At 51.2% G+C, this 12,312-nt stretch overlaps 1 protein-coding gene across 6 annotated transcripts in view; it reads right to left on the bottom strand.

Annotated features, from left to right (window-relative positions):
- LOC102534444 (nucleoporin SEH1) overlaps positions 1-12,312 on the bottom strand; it is a 92,391-nt gene that overhangs the window by 9,421 nt on the left and 70,658 nt on the right. For all 6 annotated transcript variants that reach the window (XM_072949347.1, XM_072949350.1, XM_072949349.1 and 3 more), the window contains 8 exons: positions 10,965-11,074; positions 8,023-8,170; positions 6,918-7,093; positions 6,218-6,341; positions 4,770-4,875; positions 4,146-4,353; positions 3,421-3,500; positions 2,476-2,571 (listed from right to left, as the gene is read on the bottom strand). In XM_072949347.1, coding sequence (XP_072805448.1) covers positions 2,476-2,571; positions 3,421-3,500; positions 4,146-4,353; positions 4,770-4,875; positions 6,218-6,341; positions 6,918-7,093; positions 8,023-8,170; positions 10,965-11,074 — 1,048 coding nt within the window. The remainder of the gene's footprint in view (positions 1-2,475; positions 2,572-3,420; positions 3,501-4,145; positions 4,354-4,769; positions 4,876-6,217; positions 6,342-6,917; positions 7,094-8,022; positions 8,171-10,964; positions 11,075-12,312) is intronic.

The following is a 12,312-nucleotide window of genomic DNA, read 5'->3' as shown; positions in this document are numbered from 1 at the left end:
GGTAACGAGAAAGTGGAAATATTTACGAAGTGTACCAGCATTAAGAGCTCTTTAAATCAGGTGTTCAGTGTTAAAAGCACTGGCTACCAGTCAGGCTGGCGGTTAGGCAGTGTCTCTGAATCTGGACGTGCTGCAGGGACCTAAGTTCCGCGGGCCGTGTGGCCTGCGGGCAGAGCGTGGGGGCAGAGGCAGAGCTGGGGTGGAGTCACACCCCTGAAGATGACGCGAGCACTGGGCGGGTTCAGGAGCGAAAACGCAGACCGCCTGGAACCACTGGGGCCACCGCCCCACGCGTCCTGCAGCCCCACAGCACCCACCACCACACCACCAAAGACAAAGAAAGAGAAGCGAAAGCCTACTGCCCTGCAGGTCACAATGCAGGCACACGGCGGGGGGGGGCGGGCGTCAGCAGTCACCCCACTCTCCCTCACCCCAGCCCGGCGCCCGCCACTCCACTGTCTCTCTGGACGCTCTGCGTTTCACAGAGGGAACCACCCAGTGCGCGGCCTTCTGGGTGTGGCTCCGCTCGGCGGCATGTTTCCGAGGGTCACCCACGTGGCTGCATGTAGCCAGTGTCTCACCGCTCTTTATGTCCAAACAGCATTCCATTTTGTTTATCCATCAGCTGATGGACACTGGACTATCTCCACCTTTCTGAGCTACTGTAAATAAGGGTGCTATGAACGCCTGTCCACAAGGCACCGTCTGAACACTGGTTTTGAATTCAGTCTGCATCCGGTGTAACTGCTGGATCACACATATGGCAGCTGTACCGCCTCCCACTCCCACCAACTTCCCCACAGCTTTGTCAACACTGTTTTTCAGTCACAGTCATTCTGGCGAGCGTGCCGCGACCTCACTGTGGCTCTGATTTGCATTTCCTTGGCGGCGAGGAGTTCTGAGCACCTCTCGTGCGTTTACCGGCCACCTGTACATCGTCTCTGGAGAAATGTCTGCTCATTTTTAAACTGGGTATTTGTCTTTATCTTAATGGGTCGTAAGAGCTCCTTATACACATCCTGGACACACGTCCACTGTCAATACGTGACTTGTAAACACTTCCTCTCGTGACCTACAAGTACTTTCTCTGGATTTTCTGCTTACTTTCTCAGTGGTGCCCTTTGACGCACACAGATTTAAGTCCTGGTGACTCAGCTGCTTCTCCTCCTGTGGCTCGTGCTCTACTGGGTACACCCAGCCACCCAAGGCTGGACCCGAGGTCACCACGCCTGTCGCCTCCAGCAGGTTTAGAGCTGCTGCTCTCACACTGAGGTCTACAGTCCACTTCGAGTGATTTGTGTGTGTGGTGTGAGGCAAGGGTCCCAGGGTCCGTAAGCAGGAGGGCTTATGTGGGACTTCCAAGTTCATCTCACACACTCCGCACGTCTCCCCTCACGCCAACCCCACTCTGCTTTGATCCTGTACCTTTGTAGCAGGTTTTGAAAATGGGAAGTGTGAGTCCTCCGGCTCTGTTCTTTTTCAAGAGTGTTTTGGTTATTTTGGGTCCCTTGCAGACCCTTAAGAATTTGGGGACCAGAATTTGGGATAACACCGCCCACCCCCAACCCAGCAACAAGCAGAGCTCTGACCCGGATGGTGTCAGTTCTGCAGCTCAGCTCAGGGAGCACCGCTCTAACAACGCCAGGCCTTCTGGTCCACGAACAGAAGCCGTCCTTCCTGCTGGGGCTTTTCTGCAACTTTCCCTCAGATGTGGAGGTTCTGCTGAGCCGTGTGTGTTCCCTGTTCTGCTGCCTGTGGTCTGGGAAATGTCATCAGCTATGCTGGGAGAACTACGTGTCTGTCCAAAACAGTCAGACCCTCCTGGAAGCCGGTTACACAGACCCGGCAGAGCGCACAGAGTCTGTGAGCCTCTCACTGCTCAAAGGTTCTCTTATGGCCAGTTACAAGTTCACAACCGTATTCTACGACTTGTTCCACATCTGAATCCTGAGCAACTGGACCAAGATCACGTAAGTGCTATAGTTTAAACAAGTTCCAGCTATTGGAATGAAAAAGTGTATCACTGAGGCCACATGAGCAGGCAGCGTCCCCGGGAGATACAGGCGACCAAGCAGGACCTACAGGGTCGTGGCACTAAAGGACCTGCCACATTCACCCACAAAGGTGCACCGTGGCCCCACGAGAACTGAGTGGTGTGCAGTAGGGGCAGGCTTTTCTGACTCTGGCTGGTGGACAGAACCTCTGGATCAGGGCTACTAGGAGGGTGTTCTGAGCACTGGCAGCCTGTGGCCAGAGGAAGCGCTCACGTCAGAACGTGACCCAGCACGCGTCACCAAGGCGGGGGTCTTCTTGACCTGGAGTCGTGTTCACAGCAAGATTCCTGGGCAGGAGCCTGGCTGTGCACGGCCATGGTGTACATGAAGAAACTCTCCTGGCTGGAAACACACGAGGCTCTTCCCGCCAATCAACACTGTGTTCTGACCAGGTGGCTGTGAAAACAGTGTCAAAACTCACCGTTTGGGTCCCGTGGCTCTCCAGTATTCCAGAAACAGGAGAACATCTGAATGCCGCGTAGGTAGCTCTAAACACATCTCCACTTTCATCAACTCCCTACAAAGACACCATTTAAACAGTCAAATGATAACACAAAAAAGTCAATGGGTCAACTCCATCCTGACACCATTCCCTCCATGGTCACTGAGGACAAACCTGCCCGTTCTGCAGTGGACCAGGCCTCACCGGTACCAGCCCTCCGCCAGACCACCGGGGCCACCCACCCCCGGCCAGACACCTGTCTGTGGGCTGCTGTCCAAACACCAAGGACTATCCTCCCCTCAAAGGCCCTGAAGACCCTGCGGCACGGAGTCTGTGAGCCTCTCACTGCTCAAAGATTCCCTTATGGCCAGTTACAAGTTCACAACTGTATGCGTCTAACACCCATGGGACACCAGCTCATTTCTCTCCAGTGGGCCCAGCGCTATCTTCTGCACACGTCTTGTTACCATTACAGCCACACAAGGGACAGGGCAGAGAGGCTACGACGCTCTCCCCACCACCCGAGCCACACATTCAGCTTAGGCAGCCCCGCTGGCGGACACCATGCAAGCTGAGGCCTGCCAGCCAAGTCCAACCCCATCTCCTGCACTGGGTCCTGCTGGCTGAGCACAGACTACAGCACTCAGAGCCCAGGAGAGAGGCTTTTTCTTCAGGATACAGTTACTTCAGGTAAAAACCAGGGCTGCAGGAGGCAGCATTAGGCGGAGCAAGCACAGATTTTTACACGTTCTGTAAGCTGACTCTCAAAACCAGCGTGTGAAAAAGACGCAGCCCCAACTACAGAGAAAACCAGGCACGGGATCAGGCAGTGGAAGCCCCACCTAGGCTCCCGAGCCAGTCTTCAAACATCCTGCAGAGCATTTAAACATGAAGACAAATGCACCCGAGGCAGTGACTACCGACCTTGACGTAGGGTGGAGCTAGAGATGACAGGTGCCACCTCACGTCTGTGTCACCACGGTTCTCAAGGTCCAGGTGGTTTTCTAAAAGGAACACAGTGAACAACTCAGACACACTCTTGGAGAGGTAGGTAATCAAGCAGAGTACTTGAGACCGTGAAGACACGGTATCGCTACTGGCAAGGAGCCCCAAGAGCAGGAAACTGAGCTGGGAGGAGGGCAGACTCCACGAGAGGCCAGGGGCTGGAGGGCCAGGTGACCCCAAATCCCTTCCAAGTGGGCCCAGTGTCCTCAGGCCTCTGAGGGGAGCCCCGGCGGGAGGACAGACACGCACTGACCGCCAGGGCCGTGGCGGCGGTGTGAACCGCAGCGGGCTTCCCACCACCTCTCTGGAGCCTGAAGTCAACTCGTAAGGGGCAGGGCCCAGCTCACTCCCCCAGCTACGGACCCCAGCAATTTTGGCCAAAGACCTACTGAGAGTTGGGGAGGAACGGTTCTGACAGAGAAAACAGCTAAGACTCCTGGAACACAGAGACCTACTAACGGCCCAGAACCAGCACTGCGCACGCCTGAGCCTCCCCAGACCCAGCTCACAACGGAGCGGTCTCTAGCGACTTGCCGGTCCTCTCCAGCGGGAGGAAGCCTGTGCCAGGCGCGGACACGGTGACTGAGACGAGCCCGCAGCCCAGGCACTCGTGGACACTTGGGGCACAGAGCCTCACGCAATACCTGAAGTTTCGCCAGGCTCTGTTGCAGGGAAAGTAACAGTCTTGTTTCTTATCTCAACTTTCGTGGAAGGCGGTTTTGTCCCTGGTCTCACCAGGTGACGAGCTGCAGGCTCAGGCCCGGAGGAAAGGGCCCCGAAGGGGCTGGAGGCCACATGGGAGCAAAGTTCTTGGGTTGTCAAGTCTTCTCGAATCTGAACCTTCACGATTTTCTGAAATGAGCCAAATAAAGAAAAGGGTAAGATTCAAGCTAAGGTTTTTTTTTTAATTCCCATTTTTAAATCATGGGAGACAAGTGATGCCAAACAAATGAGATACTGATGCATTTAGAAATCTAAGTTTATTTATATCTCAAAATAAATCTTTGATTTTATCCTTCCTTCCCACTCCCCTCTTTCTTCCAAAGCAAATTCTGCAACTCAACGATGGCTTTCAAGCCCCTGCCCACCCAGGGGATTCGTTCAGGTCACTAGAGGAGAAACTCTGTACTAAGTGCTCTGCTTTCAGAGGTCCACCTGGGCTGAAAGGACACCTCCGTTTGATTTCTGAAGGATTAATAATGGTTACAGCACTTAAACTGCAAAAAAAAAAAGAGAGAGAAACGATTAAAAAACACTTAAGAAAGTACCTTCTGTCCACTGTCACAGTGCACGTAGACGAAGCCGCTCCACGGGAACACCGACTGCTTCATGGAGAAGGAGAAGTTGGGACTCACGAGGATATGGAGCTTGCTCCTTAGAAGAAGAATTAAGTAATGATATAGCAGTGACAGTAACCACAGAGCTGCAGGCATCGCCCATCAAGGACACTTGCCCACCGCTCAGAAAGAGCACAGAACAGGGAGAGCTTCCAGACGTGCCTGCTTCTGCCACAACCCCACCCCACGGCTTGCACAGAGCTGAGTGTGCGAACCCAGACCTCAGGGCACACGTCCCATGAAAACGATGGCGACAGAAACGCCATCTGAACAGCAATCCAAATAAGATCTGTGGAGCGTAAGGCCAATTCCATGAGAGCCCTTAGCCACTCGGCGATGAAGGGCGAGCCGCCCAGGGCACAGGGAAAGCGCGTTGCTGACGTTTTCTGTGCTCCCCGTCCTCTACAAGAGCTACGGGATGTCACAGAAGACTTACATGTGGATGACGCAAGCGGATTTGTGACCTAAAAGTGGCCACTAGTTACAAGAGAGATCACGGTGCCCATGTTCAAACTGGCCAAGCAGGAGCACCGTCCCCCGGGCAGTGGACAAGGCGCTGCAGACGGCCCGTCCTGCCGGGCATCCAGTCGCAAAGAGCTGTCTGACTGCTTCGGCCCTGGGGATGTTTCTCTGGAGTGACCCTACCCACACCTTAACTCGGTCTTGGTCAGTTAAACTCTCCTGAGATACATCCTCCATCATTTGCAGAGGTAAGTAAACCCCATGTTGATCTTCTGCAAAGTCGCCACCCCAAGTGCAAGGCAACTTCCAGACACACGTGTTCTGTGCCGACCCAGACACGGTCCTCGGGGGGCTGCAGGGCTGAGGCTGCGCACCAGCGTTTGACCCCAAAGACTCCTTTCCAGCTTAAAATATCCTTTGTAGAAAACGGTAAGCTAAGGTGGTGGCCCAGACACATCAGGAGTCAGAAAGTGCGTCTGTAAAGTGTCCTCAGACACAACCAGCAGAATAAGGTGCCAAACCCAAGGTGATGAAGGCAGGACCACGGGGTTCTGGAGACACCTCCCATACACAGCCCCAGCCGACCCCCACACGCGGGCCCCCAATCTACCCACCACGCGCAGCCCCACTCTTCCAGGCATGGCTGTGCCCCTGCTCTGTGACTCTGCAGGCAGCTCCGTACGTCAGAAAATGTCCTGACGTCGTCCACTCCCACCCCACCTCTCCTGATCCTGTCAGGCCGACACTGTCGCTGGCCGTGGACCCCACCCCGCTAAGCAGCATGAGCCCTGAGCTCACCGAGGTCTCACAAAAGCACACGTGGCACCCTGTACAGAGTGAGCATGCTGAAAATTCTACTGAATAAGTTACAAGCTAGCATCAGAGCAGCACCCGGAGGGAGGGGAGGCCACACTCACTCAGGCGCCACAAACCCATGCGGGGGCGTCACTGTGAGGCAGTGTGCTGGCCAGTGCAGCTCAAACCGCAGCAACCTCACACAATTGTTCACAATCTGGAAACGTCCAGTTTTTGCCAGGTCACCTATGACAGCAGACAAAGAAAGTGTTACTTACATTTTGCATTAGTGAAAAAGACAAAGGTTAACAAATAGTAAAAATAAACTAAGTAAATACACCATGACACCAACTGCCCGATTACACACTGTTTACTCTTGGAAACTACAAAGACACTGAACAAAGTGCAATACTGAACACAGAGGAAAAAAGGAAATCTGGAAACTGTGACCATCTGTCTCACCCGGGGCACGCACGTTACGCACGCACGTGCTGTGTTCCTACTCTGACTACCGGTGTCAGTGTCAAGGGCCAAGGAGGCCACGTGCCAAATGAGTTCTCTAGGGTGGGGCATGTGCTGGGGGAAGGGCCCAGGTGGCAGTTCTGCTTCCCGGGGACCCAGGGCTGGGACTGGGGGCCGTGGCCTCGTGTGCTGACGATGTCCTGGTCAAGTCTGAGCTGTGTCTGCAGCCGGCAAGGGGAGGACGGGGCAGGCCAGCAGTCACACCAGCAGGGAGCCCAGGCCCGTCTGAGAAGAGTCCAGGCACAGAGCAAGCAGAGCCGGGCTGGGAGGACTGTGTGTCGTGGGCGGGGACGTACTCACAGGACGAGGCGACCAGAATCAGGTGCTCGGGCTGCACAGCCCAGGCCTCCTCCGAGGCCAGCCTCTCCTGCGGCGGGCGAGCGGCTAGTGACGGAAGTGGGGGACCCTGAGGACCTTTAACTGGCAGAACGTCCAAAGACACATTACCACCGTGTCTCCCACAACTGCCAGCGTCACTAGAGAGAGAGGAAAGAAACTGATGGAAAAGCAGACTGTATCACGTTTTTCTGTTAATTATTCATAAACTTAAAAGCTCTTGAATGACACTAACAGTGCATTATATCCTGTATTTTTTCAGTGAGTAAAAATCCTTCACATTGTGCTTTCTCAAAGTAATGTATAAAAAGTACAGTCTAGTATAGGTTAGATATTACTAATCTTTCATTAGAATGCGCAATGCTTCAGTTTCTTTCTGCCTTGATTTCTGCATGTCATCTGAGGAAATTTTTTACTTACTATTGAAACTGTGTTTTCTAATAAGCTTTAGATTACTGAGAAACTGTAATTCTACTAATGTTGCACTTTGCAGTCATGAGCGCACAGGGCTTAAGTGAGACTCACTGGGGTGGCGCTCAGGTTCTCCTGCCACAGAGGGGCTCCCACTTGCAGTCGGCACTCGGCAGAGAAACCCCTCTCCATCCCTAGCCCACTGCCCCTGACCCTCCCCCGTTTCAGATGCGACCTCTGCCACCCCAGAGAAATAGTCACGGGGGAACGTGCGTGGATGGCAGGCCAGTGTCATGTTAGTGCCCTGCCCCTGGGTTTACCGCGGCCACGCAGCAGAGCACCCACAGCAAATTTAGGGCCGACTGGTTATCATGCCTGTAACACACCCCTAAATGAGTCAGAAAACAGTCTGTAAACATAAAGACCCAGCAGGAAATGCGGTAAAACGTTAACACCTGGGGACTCTCAGTGCAGGCAGCATATGGGAGTTCTCTACGTGACTTTAAAGCTTTTCTGTCAATCTGCAATTACTTCAAACTTAAAAATAAAGGTGAAGTAAACATTCAGAGGCAAAACGCTAACAAAGTACAAGGTAAAGGTCAGCTGTACTATGAATCAAATAACCCTGCATCTGGCGAGAGAGGCTTTGTTAGTTTACCTTTTAGATTCCAAGCCAGCTCTGGAAGAAGGCGGAAGTTCTCTGTTAGAAATCGAATTTTTAAATTCTCCGATTACGGAAAGTACAATTTTACGCATGTTTCCGTAGAAGAGCTGGATGTCATTAGGCCGCTGGGGAAGGTCATACACTGAAACAGAAAATGATGCTTGAAGTACCTGAATCTTCACACACTCACACCACCAAGCAGAAGAGTAGTCTCTTCTTAGTTTTTCTTGGGTTAGGGGTCGGGGACATCTTGGTGTCTGGTGCTACTGATCAGCACCAGTGACTGGCAGCTGAGGCTCTGCCCTGGATCTGATGACAGCTGTGCCAGTGGCTCACTCTGACCCTGGGCACCTGGCCTAAGCTCCAGCCTCCCCGAGGGTAACCAGGAGCAGTCATCTCTCCCGGGGCCGCCAACGTGAACGTTTATACACACACACGCTGCGGGCCAGGAGCTGCTCCGACCCCTTATACACATTAACCGGGTCAGTTTTCACAGCTCCCCGCCCCGAAGTGAGGGACCTAGAGCACAGGGCGCCTCAGACTGCACACCCTGTAAGTGCCGGTCTCACCAGCACTTAACGGGAGCAAACCCAGAAACCGGGCAGCATTAATATGACTGAGTGTATCTGGATTACAAGACCGCTTGAGTTGAACATCTCTGGACTAATCCCCCTGAATTTACAAGTGCAAGACATTTTACAGAACACGTCTGTATTTTACATATAAATTAGATACTAAGAATTACGTATTTCTTAAAGTGGAAATTTAGAAAGAACACAGTAACTATAAGTTGAAATTTATACTAACCAAGGCATCTGATATAAAAGTTTAATTGTGAAAATACTTGCCACAAAAACTACACATTCTGCAGCAGTGAGATCACCACAAATACTGGTAGCAGTAACACGCTCAAACGCTTCCCAAATACTCATGTAAAGAGCTCAACTGCAGCATCCCCACAGCGGTCTGCTGCGCTAACCGACCGAAAACAAAGCGGGACTGCTCCCCTCCCCGGGGACGAAAGCACACCGCCTCCAGAAGACGCACCCAAAGGTGACAGCAAGTCCCAGCTCAGCCCTGTCTTGGGGAGGGGGCCAGGGTGGTCAGCAGGTTCCCTGGGTGCGTGGTTGGGTTGCAACACAACCCTCAGCACACCCACTTCTCGAATTCCTGTGCACGAGCCCCTCCCCCTGAACACCCTCCCCTCCCCACCCTGCTCTACATCTCCTCCTCGTCAGCGCCCTCACTCTTCAAGACACCTTAAGACTCAGCGCTTTCTAAGTGGGGTGCCCTTCCTCGAGCTCGCCCAGACCCCAGTTCTACGGCAGCACCTCACGCTGCACTGTCGTCACCTGCCCTCCCCGGGCCTGCCCACCCCCGGCCAGGACCGCGTCTTCCACCTGCCGACCAGCACCCTGTGTTCCCCACGCGAGTCCTCCATCAACAAGTCACAAAGCTGTGCAGACTCTTGAAGGCTATGCTCTCACATTCCGGCTTCCAGCTATCTTCACCGTGGCTGCAGCATCACCAGTGTGGCTCCGTCTCCGCGGACCCCTCTCATGGACAGGGGGTGATGCTCAGAAGGGCTGCAAGCTGAGTGTCAGCTCCAAAGCCAGGCTTCTCCCCACTCTGACAAGACCCTCCAGTCTCCCCGTAATTTCTAATGAACCCACCCCTGCCTTCCCTTGAGCAGGTGACTGGATCCTCATTTGCTGAAAAGATCACAGACTGCTCTATATCACCTCTACATGGACATAAATGTCCTCCTCCATCATCTCCAACTTCCGAAGGAATGTGCATTCCATCACTAACAAACTAGAAAACAAAAGTGGGGTAAAACGACCACCTCATGGAGGGAGCACAGAGCTCGGAGGTGGAGCAAGTGCTTATTAGCATGCACGAGGTCCCGGGTTCAATGCCCAGTGCCTTCACGTTAAATAAGTAAAGAGAAAAGGAATACATGTAGGTGTATGAATGACTGAGGCATTACGCTGTACACCAGAAACTGACACATTGTAAACTGACTACACTTCAATTAAAAATAAATAAATAAATAAATAAATAGCCCTAGTTACCTCCCCCACCCCCCAAAGACACTGCCACCTGAACATAATCACTCTTGATATTCTGGTGCGTATACCCCTGCAATTTTACCTATGCAACAATAAATAGACATTAAATTATTCCCAACAAATTGAGATCTTACTGTGCAAAATTTTAAAATAATTATTTTCTTTAATAAATGAGTTTCCATGCCATTTAGTATAGAGTCCTATCATTCGAATGGCTTCAAAATATCCTACTGCATAATTAAATGATCCCCTATTCTTGTGCATACAGGTTACTTCTAACTTCTTGCTATTACAAGCAATACTTGATGAAAATCTGTACACATATTTTTATACAATTTGCACGTTTCCATTCTTATACTTTGTGTGACTAATAAATACCACTAAGTACTTGAATGGCTTAGCTCACACAGAGCCAACACCTAGATCAGAGTCATTCTACCACGAGCCACTCTGAATTTTTTGGCCATCACATCCTCCATAAATCATACAGTAGCCACAACAGCAGAGAAACTGCACAGCGAGTGTAAGTTTGCAACCAATAAACCTTCAACAGCAATGAGACTAAGTTTCACAACGACCACTCCCCTCTGTTTACAAGTCTACGAAGAAGGAGCAGCATGTCGGTAACACCTGAGGTCCACAAAGCAAAGCTCTCACTTGGTCTTCGAGATGACTGTGTAGAGAAGACTCAGGCCTTTCTTCTCGTTTCACAGGTGAGGAAACAACTTCAGTCACGTACTTTGTCTGAAGTCACACAGCAAAGCTGTGACCCAAATTCAGCCTGATACCACATTTAAACTAACTCTACCTCCTTCCCTCACATTGCTGGACCCAAGAGATTTAAAAACATGCTGAAACTCTTACCTTCAGTTACCAGTAGCTCATCTTGAAATGCTTCAGCAAAGTCGATCTTCTGCAGCACACTGTATCCTGCAAGCACCTGCTCTATAATCCCCGGCTTGTGCAACAGAGCTCTGCCAATGGAGATTCAATTCAGAGTGGCTTTCCACATAAAACAGAATTAGAGCTTTAGCAGCACAGCAGCAAAGCCCACTAGCGTCGCGGTGCAGGGGCACGGGCACCAGGTCTAAGCCCCAGTGCAAGTCATTTTAAAAAGGAGGCTCGTTTTGAAAATTCCCTTAAAAGTTATACATGGCAATACAATCAGCAGTTTCAGTAAATAAATACACCAAAACCACAACTTCCTGTAGAACAGCAGAAAGAACAAAAAGTTGGATTCTTTTCAGGTCACACATTTTCATTATTTGTGATAATTTGGTCATGGCTAGAAATTTGTCTCAGAAAAAATACTCCAAGAAACCGATACAAATAAGACGTCAGAGAGAAACACAGAAATTACCATGTAGCAATTCTTGCCCTCTTGTAGAGAATTTTGAGGTGAGAGAACTGAAATGTAAATTTCTCTATAAAACCCAGATGTTCACAAAGAAATCTCATTACTACAAAGTAATGACAAAGAGTTATAAAGCAGTAAGCTGATTTCTCTATCCCAGCAGAGAGAAAGGGAAAAAAAGACAAAAAACCTTCAATCTTATTTCTCCAAATGTCAGTTTCTCTTAATACTTAATTGAGAAACAAACCAGGCTCTGAACAAGCTCTTCCCAGCAGCTCTGTTCTCCCACCATGTGGCTGCTCATCACTAACATTCCAATAGTCCTCAACAGATTAAAAATCTCCTAAACTGTGTATCAGAACAAAGCGCGGCAGAGGAGAGACGGGTCCCTGCACACGCCCCTGCCCGCCTGGGGGTCAGTGCCTTCCTGCTGGTGATGAGCGCTGAGCGGCCAAGCTTCACACACTTTGGGCTCAGACTTAGGCTAGGAAACTCTGGAAGTAAGAGCCCTGAATTCAACACCAAGAGTGTTTCAATCACACCTAGACCGAAACATAAATTTGACAACCTCCCAGCACATTAAACTACATTTAAATCCGAAGTACCCATTTTTAGAGTACCTGCTTTAAGCAGCTGGCCGGGTTAAACACCTGACACGTTCCTGAAACACGGCTTGACGCTCTCAACGGAGCTCACAACATTCCCAGAAACATTCCAAGTCAGGCGTGTTATGTAACGTCCTCCTTCACTAGTTCTTACATGTCTTCTGAGCCTGGCTTGCCACCTTATGAAGACGGTCCCGTGATGGGGTCTGAGGCCCCGTGCTGGCGGAGGGCAGAGGCCCGGCGTGCGTCTCCA

Source organism: Vicugna pacos, chromosome 24, assembly GCF_048564905.1.
Source record: "Vicugna pacos chromosome 24, VicPac4, whole genome shotgun sequence".
Taxonomy (NCBI): domain Eukaryota; kingdom Metazoa; phylum Chordata; class Mammalia; order Artiodactyla; family Camelidae; genus Vicugna; species Vicugna pacos.
Note: the sequence above shows the minus strand (reverse complement) of the source record. Positions and strands in the feature narration are given on the sequence as shown.